Source organism: Gymnoscopelus microlampas (assembly GCF_963454915.1).
Source record: "Gymnoscopelus microlampas genome assembly, chromosome: 16".
Classification (NCBI taxonomy): Eukaryota; Metazoa; Chordata; class Actinopteri; order Myctophiformes; family Myctophidae; genus Gymnoscopelus; species Gymnoscopelus microlampas.
Genome location: NC_139953.1, coordinates 12,339,950 through 12,358,583, shown reverse-complemented (window position 1 = coordinate 12,358,583; position 18,634 = coordinate 12,339,950). Strand labels below are relative to the sequence as shown.

At 42.5% G+C, this 18,634-nt stretch overlaps 1 protein-coding gene across 2 annotated transcripts; it reads right to left on the bottom strand.

Moving 5' to 3' along the window:
- Window positions 1–6,240: 6,240 nt before the first annotated feature.
- LOC311063765 (transcriptional repressor protein YY1-like) lies at window positions 6,241–16,387 on the bottom strand. 2 transcript variants are annotated; one of them, XM_084083365.1, is made up of 5 exons: window positions 15,565–16,387; window positions 13,324–13,486; window positions 11,202–11,262; window positions 8,775–8,933; window positions 6,241–7,657 (listed from the first exon to the last, which is right to left on the bottom strand). In XM_084083365.1, the coding sequence occupies exons 1-5, from the start codon at window positions 16,178–16,180 to the stop codon at window positions 7,475–7,477; spliced, it is 1,182 nt and encodes a 393-aa protein (XP_083939491.1). In that variant the 5' UTR covers window positions 16,181–16,387; the 3' UTR covers window positions 6,241–7,474. The 2 variants fall into 2 exon arrangements, with proteins under 2 accessions (XP_083939491.1, XP_083939492.1); XM_084083366.1 differs by having other exon boundaries at window positions 13,324–13,474; window positions 15,565–16,384.
- Between the last annotated feature and the right edge of the window lie 2,247 nt (window positions 16,388–18,634).

Genomic DNA, 18,634 nt, shown 5'->3' with positions numbered 1-18,634 from the left:
GAGAGCGGGAGAGGAGATGAAGGGTAGGAAACATGTAGACAGTCATTTATAGCCTAGAACTCAACCTGTCCTTGCCGACAAAAACTGATCTCTTTAACAGGAAACCAGTTCTTGTCGGCAGGGCAGGCGTCACTGTCGCACTGTGGAGTATAAATTAGGCTTAACACTAATTGCGCAGCGAGACTAGTTGTCTTCTTCGCCTTGGTAAAAACGGAGTCGACATTTAAAAGATTCTTGGGGAGCTCTCCTCTCCGGGTTCTTGCGTAATGAGCGGGTTGCGTTGGAGTCGGACATGTTCCTCTTGTCAGAGGCCGAGGTGTCGCTGCACTCTCTCGGTCAACGGTCCATAAGCGGGGTTTATACTTCCGTCGTACAACGGTGCCGCTTGCCAAAAATAGCTGCTCTACAATCACACAGCGCATCACACAGCGAGGCGCTATGTTTCGGCACCGCCGTGCAACGGGGTATTACATTAATTTGTCAGTATTTTTTTTTGCTTTTGCTGCTCTGTGTGTGTGTGTGTGTGTGTGTGTGTGTGTGTGTGTGTGTGTGTGTGTGTGTGTGTGTGTGTGTGTGTGTGTGTGTGTGTGTCTCTCTCTCTCACTCTCTGTCTCTGTCTCTCTGCCGTCTCTGTTACCCTGGCAACATATTTCTGCATTAAAATAGCATCTGAAAGAATACGACTAGGCTCTATATACAGTACTGTACTGAAGTGTGCTGTAGTAGACCTATAGCAACAGCCCACCGCCAAGAAAACTCAACTCACCAAAAATACATAATGGATAATAATGATAATAATAATAAAAACATTTTGGTACGGAACATAAGGTCGTTGTATTACAAGCATTTACAGAGACGTTGCTGTTTGCTGAGCGCACACAGATAAGAGAGAGGAAACTTAAGTCAGTCACTGGAATGAATATATGAAAGCCAAATTGTGCGGGGTTGAGCGAGCGCACACATGCGCCCATGATAATAAGAGATGTAAAATAAATAATACATCATTCACGAAGGGGCTTGAGGGGTAGATACGGCGGATTCTCTTGATTTTTAGTCTATTCATGCATTCAGAATTCAGGATTTTTAGAGAGCAGCGGTGAGCTGGTGCTAATGCCAGTATTGGGGCCGCTGCTTGGATTTGGTTTTAGTGAGATAAACCTGTGTTTGTTTGCCCCTGGAAACCCAGAGGCACAGAGAGAGAGAGAGAGGGGAGGGAGAGGGAGAGAGAGAAAATGAAAATTGATGAAAGAAAATCTAGCCGTTGAGGTCCCTAAGACTTGTATGAGAGAGAGAGGGAGAGAGAGGGGGGGTTGGATAGATGGGGAGAGAGGGAGAAGGAGAAGGTTGAGAGAGAGAGAGAGAGAGAGAGAGAGAGAGAGAGAGAGAGAGAGAGAGAGAGAGAGAGAGAGAGAGAGAGAGAGAGAGAGAGAGATAGAAAGAGAAACAGAGGGAGAGGGAGGAATGGAGAGAGGGGGATAAAGGGGGGGAGGAGAGAGTGAGAGACAGTGGGAGAGAGTGAGAGAGAGAAGGAAAGAGAGAGGGGGAGGGAGAGAGAGAGAGAGAGGGATGGAGAGAGAGGGGGGATGAAGGGGGGAGGACAGAGTAAGAGACAGTGGGAGAGAGATTGAGAGAGAGAAAAGGAAAAGGAGAGAGGGAGAGAGAGAGAGAGAGAGAGTGGGAGGGATTGAAAGAGAGGGGGATAAAGGGGGAGGGAAAGAGTGAGAGGCAGTGAGAGGGAGGGAGGGAGGGAGGGAGGGAGAGAGAGAGAGAGAGACAGAGATATAGAGAGTGACAGGCAGGTTAAGCACACCGCAGGATAACAAGTGGAAAGAGAGACGGGCCATAATGAAATAAGCATCTGAGTGAAGCAGGTGTGCGTTGGAAGGCATGACAGACCCTCAGCTGCATAACAAGTAGCTTTGCACTCACTCTTCCAGTGCCTTTGTCAATCAAAAAACAACCAATCGCGTGAATAAACGCTCCCACGCCACCAGTCAGCATCTAAAAAAAGCCCAATTCATCATCGTACCTAATACGTCGCACAACGGTGTCGCGTGGAATACAAGAAGACTCACCTCAAGACAAACTCACCTCAACTGAAAAAGGAATACTCACCTCGGGGGTAGGAACAGTCACCCCGGGGGGTGGGTAAACTCACCTCAGGACCTGAGAAAACTCACCTCGGAACACTCACCCCGGGGGTAGGAACACTCACCCCGGGGGTAGGAAAACTCACCCAGAAAAACTCAATGGTGTAATGTACAGTGAGTTTTTGTTTTGTGGGTGGGTTTAACCTTTCCCCTCTACACCAAGTCTGTATGTTTAAAAAAGGCACATCTACCGGCTTGTGAGCTTTCCTTTTTCACAGAATGCTTTCATAATGAGACACGTTTAATCCATACTGGATTAAATTCTGTCTTTGAAGGTATAGAATTACCAAATTATGTTGTTCAATGATATATTTGTGTTTAAAATACACACACACACACACACACACACACACACACACACACACACACACACACACACACACACACACACACACACACACACACACACACACACACACACACACACACACACACACACACACACACACACACACACACACACACACAAAGAGTAAGGCATCAAAATGTACCAAAAGTAATATTTCTAAAAACTAAAGTTCTCAAACAATGCATGTGTGCAATGCAATGTTCTATGCTGTTATCATTTATACCAGCAAAGTAGTAGGTAACTAAATATCCTAGGTAAAAATAGGGAAAAGTGTTTAATGCATGTTTTACAATAGTGAAATGTATATCTAATAGTAACTAAAGTTCAATAATGCTTACTATAGTGAAATGTATATCTAATAGTAACTAAAGTTCAATAATGCTTACAATAGTGAAATGTATATCTAATAGTAACTAAAGTAACTAAAGTTCAATAATGCTTACCAAAAGCTTTTCTCACAAATGTGTTCACACAGAAAACAAAACATTATACCTGTGTTTTACCTTCACTGGAGTTTTTCTTCATTTTTCTTTGTTAAGTAAGTATTTGTTTGCATTATACACATTGGAATGTTCACTTTTCTGATGAAATCTACCTTGTATTTAAAGCACTTTAATTAGCTAAATGTAATTTAACAACATACATTGACATTGGAATGTTCATTTCTCTGGGTTCCTACCTTTGTTTGTTTGTTTGTTTGTTTGTTTGATGGGGGCACAGGAGTGAAGGGGAGGAGGGGGGTTGACCACTTAACACTAATATCCCATTCCACTTAATGATTCATTGTTTGATATCTAATAGGTGGATGGGGCAAGGTGTGGAGCTGGAGACACATAGCAAATGACCATGCTATTTGCTATTTGCATTCCTTGTTCACTTTTCTGATGAAATCTCTACTTTCATTCATTCTGTGAAAATGGAAAGCTCACATTATGAAAGCATTCTGTGAAAATGGAAAGCTCACAAGCCGGTAGATCTACCTTTTTACCTTTTCTGATGAAATCTACCTTGTATTTAAAGCACTATTTAAAGCACTTTATTAATTCTATACCTTCAAAGAAAGAATTTAATCCAGATATGGATTAATCCAGATATGGATTAAACATCATTATGAAAGCATTCTGTGAAAATGGAAAGCTCACAAGCCGGTAGATCTACCTTTTTTTAAACATTGGGGTGAGTATTCCTACCTCTGAGGTGAGTCTTCCGAGGTGAGTTTTCTCAGGTCATGGGGTGAGTGTTCCTACCCCCCGAAAATCTTGGGGGTGAGTATTCCTACCTCTGAGGTGAGTCTTCCGGGGTGAGTATTCCTACCTCTGAGGTGAGTTGGTTTTGAGGTGAGTCTTCTTGATACCGTCGCGTGCCCCGGGAAATAGCCGACCTACAAGCTCACAACGCGTCGCGGAAGCGACGCGTTGCGAGCTTGTAGGTCTGCTATTTTCAGGGCAGCGTAAATAAGGCATTTAAAGAAGAAACACCACCACCATCCCCAAGTGACACCCACCTACTGTGTACCCGAGTGGAATCATAGTATCTGAATCACTGGTCTGAAGAAAGCTTAAGCCTCACACGCAAGCACGCACGCACGCACGCACGCAGGCACGCACGGACGCACGCGCCCACACACACACACACACACACAGGACCTTATAAACCGGCGAGTGGAACGGAAGCCCGGCCAGTCACACAGGGCTGCCTGCGTCCCAGGCCGACACAAAGGGAAAGGTGGAAGGTAAGTGCAGCAGCACCTTGTGAATTTCAAACAGAATGTCAGCACCGTCTACCTCTGTTTGAAAAAAACCCGATAACACATCAACAGTCAGTGCTTGAGCTGAAATGTTTTTTTTTCTCTAGGTTGAAAACGGAGAGGATTGTCCTTTTTTTCATTCCATTTTCCCCACCTCAGAGCTCCTCTTAAGGCGTGTGTGTGTGTGTGTGTGTGTGTGTGTGTGTGTGTGTGTGTGTGTGTGTGTGTGTGTGTGTGTGTGTGTGTGTGTGTGTGTGTGTGTGTGTGTGTGTGGCCTTTTACTAGAATGATGAGGGCCAAATGTCCCCACCATAAGTAGAATTTAACAAATAGACCTTGTGAGGACATTTTCCTGTGAAATGGATGTTCTATCCATACAATGCAACCATACGATTTATAGCTACTTAGTTGCATACTGGTGTCAGGCACCCAAAATATTTTTGGGTGAGTGTAACTGGTGCACAAATGAACTCAGGCTTTAGGGGCTAGAGTAAAAAAGAAAAAGAAAATAAATGAGGTGCAAATAGCATTTATGAAACTACCTTCCTAAAATTGTCCTCACAAGTATATAGTGTGTGTGTGTGTGTGTGTGTGTGTGTGTGTGTGTGTGTGTGTGTGTGTGTGTGTGTGTGTGTGTGTGTGTGTGTGTGTGTGTGTGAGAGAGAGAGATGGTGGTAGTGGGAAAAGAGGACAAAAGAAAAACACCCGATAATTAACTGTGGTTCTCAGACGGGCGGCGGGTCACGCTACAAATGCTGCAGTTACAAAACTGTCGCAGTTTAACCTGCCATTTGATCACAGTGTATAGACGACCTGCCTCCCTCTATAGTGATCAATGGACTGGTTCAGCACCACGGACAGCGCACACAGCCAGTGGCCGACGTCTGTGCCACCTACTTCCAGCAGGGGGCAGTGAAAGTTCCCTCTATTGAGGAATTCACAGTCAGCACAGCAGGGTTGAAGCGGATCAATTAAAAAAATCCATCCTGGAAGGAAGCTGGATCTCCGCAGGACATTGGGCTAGACTGCGCACTAATCCTGCTGTCTCAGCAGAAAATGAGAAAAAAGTGAGGGAGTTAAAATTCCAATTTGCTAGTACAGAGTAGACACACAGGTGAAGGGAAGGGGAATTCATTCCACCTAGCTTTGGGGCAGTTTGCAGAAAGGGTGCTGTTCTAAATTGGACTGAGAATAACTTATTCTTTTTTTCTTACAGCCATTAAAGTCAGTTGTATAAGAATATCTGTCTGTGTTCTCATGATATCCTACTTCTACTCTCATCATTACAAGATGTCAAAGCTGTAATCCAGAACTTATTTTAATGAATAAAAAAACCTTTACATGAACCCAAAACGGCATGGCAGAGTGTGTTATACAATATTAATTAGTACATTTGCAGTGGTTGGAGGTGGTCTCCCTACTTTTCCATTGAGAAATGGAAAAGTGTGGATAGGACACTTAAGTGGTTGACAAGTACTGCCTGAAGGTCATGAGCAACACAGGGATTCTGTCTTGAAGAGTGGTAAAAATGTAGTCTCCCACAGGAGACCCAGGTTCAGATCCCCCGGTACGACATGACATTTTCGGATTACAGCTTTAAAATGCAATGATCTTTCAATCTAGGAAGAATAAGTGAAGCTTATCTTGTCATCACCATTCAGGATCAAATAGTCCGCTAGGCTTATCACTCCAGCAGTCTTCTCATTAGCTGCAGCGATAATGAAATATGGGAAATCTTTGAATCACTTGAACCTTTTCGTCCTTATTCTGGGTTAAACATTTTACAAGAAATTGCAGATTTACAAGCTCAACGTGTCACGTTGTGAGAAATGCTGAATTTTTGCTTATTTTCAGCGAAGATTGGTGGCAGGGTGCCCTAGTATAGATCCTTGGGGGGACTTTGGTTAACTAAGTATAGGGTTTAAGTGGTTAATATCCAAAATGAATGTTATTTCACAACAAACAAAGAAGAAATCAGACAAAACCGTAACTGGCTATTTTGAGAGGATTCAAATGACCCATTTTTATTGTGGACAATTGAGATACATGAGTGTAAATATCAACAAAAGTAAGTTAATGGTTGACACCTGTACATTACATTCTAACAAAGAAGGTGATGGTCACGCTGTCAGTTTTAACCACATAAGCCCTATATACTTTGTCGTATGACGAATAGTGAAAACAGCCCATCTACAAACTCACGTTGCGATGTGACACTTTGTGCGCTTGTAGGTCGGCTATTTTTGAACATTTTGATTTTTCTTTTTAATGATTTGAACATATTTGCCTATAATGACATGCCCGAAATGGGGACGCCAGGGTTATAAAGTGGTTTAACATGTTTTCTTCAGGTACTTGAACCTGAGACAGGCTCTGAGTAAAGTTCATACTACTCATTTTCTCTGCATAAAGACAGTCCATAGAAAAAGGTAAAGCAACTCAATGACTAAAAGTTTAATCGGTTAACACTTTGAATCACACCTCTATTTCTACATAATACCAATACAGCCATACAATACAAGTATACACGATTATTCTGTGTGGTTAGAGGAAAAAAATACAACCAAAGTAGGTATGGAAATGCAAACAAATATATATTTTTTCCTTTTCAGCTTGTGTGTAAGCGTGAAAGTCACCTCAACGCCGATGCCTTTCATGTCATCATGGGTGTGGATCCCATATACAACGCAGGATACGAAAAAATAAAAATCACAATTTTAGTAAACATAGCCCAGATTAAGTGTACAATATGCACACTTTAAGGAAAGGAGCATAGAAGAGAGGCAGTAAAATTAACTTAAAACGTGAAAGGACAAGGAGAACCAAAAACATGACAGATTGCTCTTCCTCTTTCTCTCTCTCACACGGCTGTGCGGTAGAAATAATAGTCTCTGATGTGTGTCCATGAGTTCCATCTTCTGGCAACCGAGCGCCACTGGAGGAAGAGAAAAGTACTGTGGTGGAAGAGGGGGTCTTTGGGGGAGTCAGTGTTCCTCAGCCAATACAACAGCAGAAGTGGGGGGAGGGAAGGAAGGAAAACTGGCTGATATCGCCATCTCAAGTCTTTTTAAATCCTTCTATTTCCCCAAAGTCTCAATCATTTATTCAGTTTTTCAAAGCAAGGTTTCACAGGTGTTGCTAGGATGGGTTTTTATTCTGTGTATGTGTGTGTGAGTGTGCGCGTGCACGGCTTGTGGCCGGTGTTTTTTTGTTTTTTTTGCAGGGTTCTCATTGGTTGTTTTTCGCTTTGGCGTGTGTAAGGATGTGAGACTTGAGGTTGGTAGACTGGGCAAACTTCTTATTACAACCGTCAAAGGGGCAGACGTAAGGTCGGTCTCCAGTGTGGATCCGCACGTGAGTGCGCAGGTTGAAGTCCAGAGAAAACCTTTTCCCGCATCCCTCAAAGGTACACTGGAAGGAAAAGACAAGGGCGTGGGGATTATTCAGTGGTTAGCATCAGAGAATTTTGATGTGACAGAGAACTAGGGATGAGTGCGGCATGTCGACTAGTCCATTAAACGGTGCTGCCCCTACTAATTGTTTACTAAAGACTAATTATTTTAACTTAATTATTGTAAGTGCAAAACACACTGAAAGGCATTCTTTCTAAATTAAAATCCGACAAGCATTGTCGCAGCAGCTCTCCTTCTTCCTGAAGTGCTCAAACTCATTTCCCAAATTACTTTGAGCAATCATGGTGTTTTGAGCATTGTAATGCGGTGAATGCCTCAGGGGCAAATTCAGGGTAAAACAATATGCTACATCTTTGACTGCAAAGCCAGATAGACCTAGTTATACAATGCAGATCTGTTTGTTCTCTGTTCTGCTTGTACTCCATGTTATTTACATAGACATTCTGTTGAACAGAAATGCTAAGAAGGTTATTTTATAAAGATGCTAGGTTTGATGTTTGTATCCTAGCAGAGCATGTGAGCGGAGCGGAGCGACGCGATTTTGACGTGAGCGCGGAGCTGGTTATAAAAAGGTTGGAGCGCTACTCAGAGCGAGGACCGCCTCCCGCTCCAGGCCGCCCTCGTGGGGGCCGCGCACCGAATGTTTGAGCATGCCCGGTCGCACGGACTCAGAGACACACAGACATCCGCAGTGCACAGCGCACCGAGATGTCATTAGAATTTCTACTTTCTTTTTCTTTTCTTTTTTTTTTTACTGTTGAGCGACCCGGTTTGAGCGGAGCGTGGAGCGAGATTTGCGCAAATCAACGTGAGCGAGGAGCGACGGGGAGCGGAGCGCGGGGGGGTCTAACATGAGCGAATAGCGAGCGGCAGAAACTTTAACTCAGAGTAAGCCATATTTACTTTTTCGTAAGGTAAATAGCAAAAATAGCTGGTCTACAAGCTCAATGTATTTTCTGCTATGATGATGTTTTAAAGGTTTTGGGGTGTTTCACTTTAAAACACTTATGTGGTAATTTTAACGTCCACTCAGGCTTTTGTGTGCACCTCAGACAGTTTTTTAAGTTGCTTGATTCAATATTTAGTCTAGATGGGTTGTCTGTCCAGGTACGCACCTGGAAGGGTTTCTCCCCTGTGTGAACCAGCTGGTGACGTTTGAGTTTGGAACTCTCCACAAAGGCCTTGCCGCACTCGGCGCACACGTGCACGCGGGGTCCGTGGGTGTGCAGGTGCTTCCTCATGGCGGAGTTGTCCCTGAACATCTTCGTGCAACCCTGGGCCCAAAATAAAGAAAAAAGTACATTAGTTGGTGTGCCAACAGAAGTGCACAGAGCAACAAACAAAAAGCAAAGTAACCATGTGAGAAGAGATACTAAAAGCCGGGAGGGAGGGGGGGACAAAAAAATAAACAAAAAAACTGTAAAATGTACAAATGTTGAAAATACATGTGCATTCTTTAAATGAATGGGTTTCATTTTATGGATAATTTGATGCAGTTGATTAAATTTGTATTGTGGAGAAAAACACCACCAAATGCAATTCCCTGTATAAATGTGACATACATGGCAAACAAAGTGAGTTCACTTAAATGCTGTCATACAAATAAAAAGTAAGCTTTCCTAGTGAAAAAATAATGGTGTTTTAATCAAATAAAAGCAAAACATAACAGCACGTATAGTTTTACTATGCTCTTCTGGTATTTGATCTCATCTACTGTTTATACTGCTGCGCACCCAACTTCCCCTCTGGAGACAAATTGAATTGTATGTAGTGTCCTTGCATACTTGGAACACAGCGAGCGGACAAGCCAACCGGCTCTGTATGGACAGAACCTTCAAGGTGAACAACATTCAAATAAAAGTAAACAGTCATCCGTCTTTCTGGAAATGTTTTCCATTGCCTTGTCATTGTGCAGTTGTTTCTTTATCAGCCAACAGTGCATCAGTGCAAAGCTTTTGGTTTATTTTAAAAGCCAAGCTATTAAAAACAAAAGGGAAACTTTTAACTGGAGTTTACATATAAAACACAAAGCCCACTGTCCTCCTTAACGTTCTGCTTGTTAATAATATTACAGTACTTTTGTGTTTTCGATCAGAGATCTCCGCCTACTGATACGCCTGGGGAAATCTAAATTCAAAGAATGGGCTCGCATGCCGGAGAAGACCATCAGTAACTAACCTACGCCCACTGCTTTGAAAACCAATCCTATACCATCCCATAGGTATGCCTGTCACAATTATTACATAATCGTCTAATCGCAATTATTTGGGATAATCGCAATTATTTTGTCATACTCGTCATAATCGTATCCATGTTGAAAAGGGTTCATATTTACAAAAATAGTGGAAAAAACAGATCTACAAACACACAACGCGTCAATTAATCGTCAACTTAAATTTGTAATCGTGACAGCCCTACCCATAGGAAGGAATGAATGCTCTGCAGTCTTTGCACTGGTTCCGTGATGCTGTTATTTTTTACATTTCAAAAATTATTTCCACCCAGTTTGAGCCCATTCACTGAATTTAGATATCACCAGACCTTGTCAGTAGGCGGAGACCTCTGATCTAATCTCTGACAATAATGATTGTTTTCTAGACAGCAACATTGCCGTCTCTGGTCCGAGTAGGATCTAAGGAGGGTTCAGTCGAGCATACCTCGCTGTTTTATAAAAAGCAGTGTGTGTCCCACATAGAAACAAGAGTCTGAGGAAGAGCCACTAGGCTCGAAACGTCACGCTACGAGGTTGTAATAACACTTTAATGTTTTGGAGCATGACCCAGTATCTTTCATTGGTGTTTGCTTCTGTCCAGCACCTGGCTTTTTATATTTCGGATGTGCGTGCTTTTCTACTTGTCCATACATAGAAACAAGCATTTCTTCTAGAGATTATTTGTTAAAACTAGTCTAAGAACTGACGACGGTCGCTTCAAAAGGACAGAAGGATTGCTACACGTGTTTCATCATCAGTGCCACTACATACACGCACCTTGATGGTGAAAGTGCAGGCAAGAAGAGTGCAGGTAAGGATACATCGACAGAGCGATGGCTAATGCAAGTTGCATTAACCATCGCTCGATTTATCCTTACGCAAATGCAATCACGTGAAATTTTTAACTCGCATGCTAATGTGGGCAGCAGTCTGGAGCCCTGCTCAGGTAGAGAGGTTCATCCAGGGCAGACAGTGGCAGCCTGCAACTGATAGAAACCGAGAAGAAAAAAATACATTGGGCCGAACTGGTACTTGTTTAGTCTAGACAAGCTTCTTTTGCCCCGGGCTATTTATCTTATAGATAGATATAGAGGTAAATACACACATCAAACACAACATTTCTTTTGCATTTCAAGTTCAAGGGCAGGAATTAGCAAACAAATGAAAGATGAAGTAGTCATTTAAGAAATTCTCATATATACTTCAAATAAGGCAGCAGCAACATAAGGTTTTATGAAAGCCTCTGGAGGGCTATCAATCTCATGGCCATAGATTCCAGCCAAGTGGCAGGAATGTTTCTCTGAGAAGACGGGGGGGGCATAACACTTACTTTGTGAGGGCAGGCTATCGTCCGGGGAGCATCGTCCTCTTTGATTTTCCTTGGCTTCATTCTGTGGTGGAGGAAAAGCATATCTAACATGAGTCAAACACAAACAAACACACCACCAACACTATACTTTTAAACTAAGACATCCAGGTCAGTGTCCCGGTTATAATAAAAGTAATGTCCAGGTGGTGCTGTGTGTGAAGGTGTACGCAAAGATTTCAAGAGGGCAGTACACTTATGCACACACACGAACGATGGAAAACTAGTGTAAACTAGGGTCTCGACACACATTCAACACAAACATGCATAGTTATCACTGAAAATATTAGTGCAGTTATGGGCAGTCAAAACATTGTGGACTGGATCCCATTCAGAAATTAAATTAGTTAAAACCATTTAGAAATCTGTGGCATCTAATGAGCAAATGTCATCTGCGAGAGTACAAGCCTGTTTGTGTGAGTTTCTGACCAAAGGACCTTTATTTACAGCCTTGACCAGTAGCCCTTAGGGGAATAAAGGACATAACACGACATGACATGACCAGACTGGCCATCTGGTAATGCCGCCAAATGCCAGAAGCGTCCAGGATACTTTTGGACCGACCTGGGATGTTAATGTCATCATTTTATGTCTGGAAAGCATTTGCAATGCATTTGGCATGATATCAGGGCCTAATTATTACATTAGACTGAGAACATGCCTAGGGGTGGGCGATATGGCAAGAAATATTAAGCCACGATTGTTTTCCCAGGCAGGATCACGAACCATGATCTTATCACAATTGCATTTCATGTAGGGTTTTTAAGACTATTTGGCAAGTTACTGAACAGTACTACCAAACAAATTACTCGATTTAAAAACACGATTGCCTATTATAGGTAAATAAAAAAGAAGAAAAAAAAAGAAAGAAAAAGATTTGTACAATCTCAAGAGTTAAAATAACACTAAGGAGTTTAGTGTAGCTTGAGATTGATAATAATAATACATTTTATTTATAACACTTTACATTTCGCAAACCTCAATGTGCTACAGTGTTTAAAAACATTGGCATAAAAACAGCAAAGGCAATCAAACAACTACATGGGACCCTACTAGGATAAATAAAAGAACTAGGTAAAAACGCTTTTTTTTAAAGGTAATCCATTTTTAAAAGCATCAGTGGACTGTGGTGCGGTAGAGCAGAAGGCCCAGGCAAGGAGAAGGTTGTATTGGAAGATTAAAAACAAACATCATGTCAAATGGGCATTCGTGGCCTAAGATATATCAAACTGGGGGTCTATACAATTACAAAGGTTGAGACTCATTGATCTAATGCCTTCAGTAGTAGAGTCGTTTGTTTTGTCTGGGTATTAGCTTGGTTTGTTAGTAGCAGCCAGCTGGCTGCTAGTTGTAGCCAGCTGGGAATTGCACTTGTAGTAGATTAAGACATTTCAATATGTCTATTTGGGATCAGATAACTTGTAGACTAATAAAACAACAAAAAATAATCAGATTAATCTATTATGTAAATAAATCAGTTGCAGCCCTTATTGACAATATTAACTGCTCTCATGTCATAGGGGGTGGGAAACCCTATCCCACCAAATGAATTATGGTCAAGTAATGTGAATGGACCACAATGGAAAGAAGCGTTTGGCTTTTTTGTGATTAATCCATTTGGGCGAGTTTAATTGGTGATATTGTGCTATTAGTTGTTGCCAATAAAATGTATACTATTCTTTTCTAAGTGAGATATATTCATGGGCGTCACATTTGTGCAGAAATGAGGGACATCATTTTCAGTGTGACATTTAATGGTAGCATGAAACCAGATGTGTTGACATCTCGTTCACAGTATCTCTCTTATTAGACATACATCTGTAATACTACACTTGTGAGGGCCATCAATAAACCTCCTTGGACAAATTAAAACTCTAACGAAACCCTCACCACATGGCTAAACTTAATGGTTTCCCTAACATAAGACAACCCTAAGATAGCCCCTTAGAAATGTGAGAACTGTGGCAAAAATGTTCTCACTTTGCCTCACCTCCCCATTCTTGACATCTGGTCCACATGAAGATAGAATTACAAGAGCACACACACACACACACACACACACAATCCAGATCAAACACACACTCACCTGGCAAACTCGGCCAACTGTTTGGGGTCTGACAGGTCGATCCCAGGGATTCCACCAGGGGGCAGCTTCTTCCCGGTCATATATTCTGAGTAGTCAGGGGGGGAGTTCTCCCCGATGATCTGCTCTTCTACCACCGACTCGTGGTCGATGTCTTTATATTTATCTAGGGAACATTGTAGAGACTGAACCGATAATGTAGTGACATTTCCCCTTCTACAAATCGGGGGGCACATATTTATTTATTCTTATCAACAACACAGCTATAAGCTCATGAATAGCAGAAGCATCACCATATAGAGCATTTTTGTTTAAACAGACAGTAGCTACTGTTGTCTATACATTTTAAGGGGCTTAGCTGATTAAAGTCAGTCCAGATATTTCACTTTAAACTTAGTGAAAACACATGTCCCTGGTTCTGGTGACTGATTCAAATAGAAAAAATGTTATCAGTTTTAAAAGCGGAAAATATACAGCCCCTCATGCATTAGGAGGACAATATCAGTCCCCAGAAGCAGGGCAAATCTACAAAGATGAGATGTAGTGGCGTAGAAGTAGAAGTAAAAATTGTACTTAGGTACAGTACTTGAGTAAATATACTTGGTTACTTTACACCACTGCATATGAGGGGGGCGTGTCTGACCAAATAAATATCTAAATATTGAATGAAGCAACGTAAAAACGGTCTGGGCTGCACACAATAGTCCAAGTAGTAGTGTTTTAACATGGTTAAAATGAAGATTGAAGTTCAATGGGCTCATCATAGGTTCATACAGGAGGGGGCGTGTCTGATCGATTGAATGTCCAATATCTAAATATTTAAACGAGCAACTTAACCACTTAAACCCCATGTGGGTAAACGAGGTCCCTCAGGGATCAATACTCGTGTATTTTCTGTTTGTGTTATAGTGGGGAAAGCTTTTGCTGAAAATAGCCGATGAGCTTGTCGATCTGCTATTTTCTGTGTAAGCCTTCCCCACTATACCGATGCTGTGGTGTTTATAAACTGTCTGGGGTGCACTCAAAAGCTTGAATAGATGTTAAAATGACCCATAAGTGAAATACCCCTTTAACGATTTAACTTTAAAAGGTTATATTTTTTCATCATTATAAACACTTCTTTCTTTTTTTTTAAAGGGAAACGTTTTAAGGAAAATCAACAGATGCTTCGTGCAACCAGATGTCTCATGCTGCAATACTTTCTGGCAAATAACATTAAATCCATGAATGGATCGGATGTCTGCAGCTGTGCAGCACAGACCCATACACACAACAACAACGTCAGTGCCACTGTTGCCAGGTCAGCTTATTATAAGCGACTGTGGGCTTCTTTTCCTGTAAAGTTGCATGTAAATAATGGTGGTTGCGGTTTTTGGGGGCTTGTTTCTAAAGTGCAGTTGCTTATTTGGGCTAATTATTATTTAAAACAGTGGTTCTGAAATATTTTCATGTCATGGACCCCCAAATGAATATGCATTTGTCCCCTAACCCCCCCCCATCTGAAAACGTTGTGATAGATTTGTTGTCAAATCTTCCACATTCTATTTAAAGATTTTTTTTTGAAAATAGCAGGTGTACAGCATATTGGTTTAAAGTGCTCATTGGGCCCATAATAGTCGCTTCTTTTGGGCTTGTTTTCATAGACCTGGTTGCTTATTTCGCTCACAATATCTGGCAACGTTGGTCAGTGCGTCTGCTGCCAGCCAGCACAAGCTCTTTGCTAAACGTAAAAAAGCCTCCAAAACAAAAAGCCACACATTTTCTTAAAAAAAAACAATATTCCGTATCACCCCCAACACCATGTACAGCTGAAACGTGCACGTCTGCATGCAGTCTATGCTGTTGCGCCAGTACTTTGCGGCCTTGCAGCAGCAGTGTGCGCACCTCACCACCACGCGCACCGCCATCACTACCCTGACCGGGGCCCGGGCGCCATGTTTGACGGGCCGCCGCCATACTTATAAGAGTCTCGGGGAGAAAATATGGCGGCGCCCAGCAACACACTAAAACATGGCCTCCCTTCAAAACAAAAACATTTCACTCTAACACCTAACACACATTTCTGCGTCGAAAACGTGCGATATTTTAGGGGGGGTTTCCTACTTCCAGGAATTAGTCTGGTGCAGGAAAGGACAACGCCCTGCAACAAGGCCTCATGCTCCCAGCGAGCGAAAGCGATGAACAATGCGGGGCAGAGAGATGATCATAGAGCCAGACTGATCGGACAGAAGCAGAATAACTCACCCGATGCCCACATAGTCACAGAGAACTCCCCCTCCAGAGTCTTGATCTGCACCTGCTTCTGCTCCCATTTCCTCCCTCCGGCCTCCGCGCTGCTGCACAAATAGCTCTTTTTCCCCGCTTTCTTCCCGGCGCCGCCGCCGCCTCCTCCCCGCTTGTTCATCCGGGAGGACGAGCTGCTCTTCCCGGCGGCCACGGTCACTAGAGTCTGCTCGATGTACTCGTCCTCCACGCCGGGGGCCGGCACCGGGATGAGGATCTGGTCCTCGTAAGGGTCCCCGCCGTGCAGCTCAGAGTCATCGTCGTCCCCGCCGACTACCTCCTCCCGGGTCTGCACCAGGATCACCTCTTGGTGATGGTGGTGGTGGTGGATGTTGTGCAGGTTGTGGATGTTGTGGTGGTCCGCCACCCCCAGCGGCTGCAGGGCGATCATGGGCTGGCCGTCATCATCGTCCTCATCGTCGTCCTCGTCGTCGTCCTCCTCGTCGTCGTCGTCCACGGTGGTCTCGATGGTCTCCACCGGGATGGTCTCCACCTCGATCTCGTGGAGTTCCACTATCTCGGCGGGCATCTCGGAGCCGTCCGCCTCGATGTACAACGTGTCCCCCGCCGATGCCATGGTGCTGTAGTCCGCCAGCTTGACTCCTGGCTGTCCCTGTGCTCATTCACGCACGCCGTTGTTGTGTTGATCGGGTTTCTTTGCTTCTTTTTCGTGCACCCCCCCTCCTCCACACACACAAACACACACACGCCCCCTGCTCTCTTCCGATCTCGTCTTCTTTCCCTTTCTCTCTCTCTTCGATAACAACTCCAGTCTTCTCCTTCGCTCTCTGCTGAGCTGACTGTCTGCTCTGCCCGTCCCACACACCACTCAGTGTTGCCAGATATTGCGAGAGAAATAAGCAACCAAGTCTATGACAACAAGCCCAAAAGAAGCGACTAGAGTCACATGTGCACTTTATTGGCTATTTGAAAATAACCAATAGCTAAATATGCTATTTTCAAGAAGTTCTTGAAAAGAAAAAGTGAAATATTTGGAATATATTTGAAAAATATTTGGGGGAAAAAAATCTGATGGGGGCGGGTCTGCAGATAAATATATTCATTTGGGCGTCCTTGACGTGCAAATGTTTGAGAACTGTTTTAAACGATGATAAAAAACATATATATTTCGAAACAAGGCCAAATAATCACACTTTAAAAACAAGCCCAAAAAACGCAACCCGCAACCACCAATATTTACAAGTAATTTTACAGAAAAAGGAGCCCAAAGTCGCTTATAATAAGCGGACATGGCAACGCTACCCACACTCCAGTTCTCGTTGCCACTACTACGCTCTCATATCTGAGATAACGCGAGACGAGACTTGGCGACCCCCAGAGGGCAGTATCTGTCTGTCTGGGGAGGGTCCACTGTTATCAGTAGGCCTATGCCAGATATACATTATGCAAGCGATGAGATGCACATTAATGTTCATCTTTTATACTATTGTAAAATGTTACAAGCCCTGTGTATTTTTCTTATTATTCATTATTCATTATTCTTATCGCATCTCAAATTGAAGAAAATCCACGTTTCCAAATGTCATTGTATTTTTCAAAATGTTATTTATTTTGACCAATTGCATCCATCCCATGTTTTATTATTCAAAATGTGTTTTATGATGTGTCATGTTTGTACACATACAGTACCTGGTGATATAAGTGATAAACCTGATATACCATGATATAAAGGCTGACACTAGTGTAGGCCTATTTAATGACTGCATCAAGGTACAAATCAATCAATCTGAGACACAAACTTTCTCCTTCAATTCTCTCATCATAGAGTTCTATAATCATCTGACCTGCAGGTGGCAGTACAGATACATTCTCCCCTACTTCCTCTTGCATGAGACATTTGCAGCTTGACCAAAACTGCTTCTAACTGGAATCAGGGGAAAATCAGGCTTTTAATCCTGACATTTATGTATTTGATTATTTACTTTTACATAATATCTGTTCAGTTATAGCCTGATCAACATTTGGGAGCAAGAGAAAGCATTGTCAAAGCCAGAATCTACCCCAAAATGATACAAATTGTCTTTTTCAAACAAATGTTGGTTAAATCCTTCACATATGACTGACATGTCTATGGGAGCCATAGCCCCATATAGTACCTCTCCCTCCGCTATGTAGCTCCGAGATGAGGTCCTATATCGTTCTCTGCCGTTCGGCTGAAAAATGTCCGCACATTTGCCACTTTACATGTTTCTTACCCCTTTCTGCACATCCGATTCAAAAGGTGAAAGTATTCTGAAATGATCACAGATGTTTGAAATTTTAACTCACCATAAAATCTAACAAATGAGTTGAAAAAAGCACTTTATTCGCCTCTCTCCTCATATACCTCTATGCTCTCCTCAGCCGGTTCAATAATATTATGCATTAGAAGATGCAATTCAACATTTGACCAGTAGGGGAATCAGTAATGTTATCTCTATGGGCGCAACTCTTGCGCAATGTCTTAAAAACATGTAACCGGCGGAGGAGAGAGGCGAATAAAGTGCTTTTTTCAACTCGTTTGTTAGATTTTATGGTGAGTTAAAATTTCAATCATCTGTGATCATTTCAGAATACCTTTACTTTTTGGATACGATGTGCAGAACGGGGTAAGAAACATGTAAAGTGGCAAATGTGCGGACATTTTTCAGCCGAACGGCAGAGAACGATATGGAACCTCATCTCGGAGCTATACAGCGGAGGGTGAGGTTCCGATTGGAGCTATGGGAGCCATAACATTTATTTTTTATGTCACCCACAATGTCTGAAAAATAAATCTGAACTTTAGCTTTGTGTATATTCCTATGTAATAACATGTGTTTATGTTACACTGTCAAAGCTTATTTGTATAGATTGATCAAATTTGGTTATTGTTTACACTGGCATACAGTGGAGCATTAACCTAGTAATCTCAACCATTGTTAATCTGTTTAGGGCCATTGTACTTTAGAGATTACATTAATTATATAATCTGCATATACTCAGGGGAAAGGAAATCAAGATAAAATCATCTATGAAGATGACTCAGGAG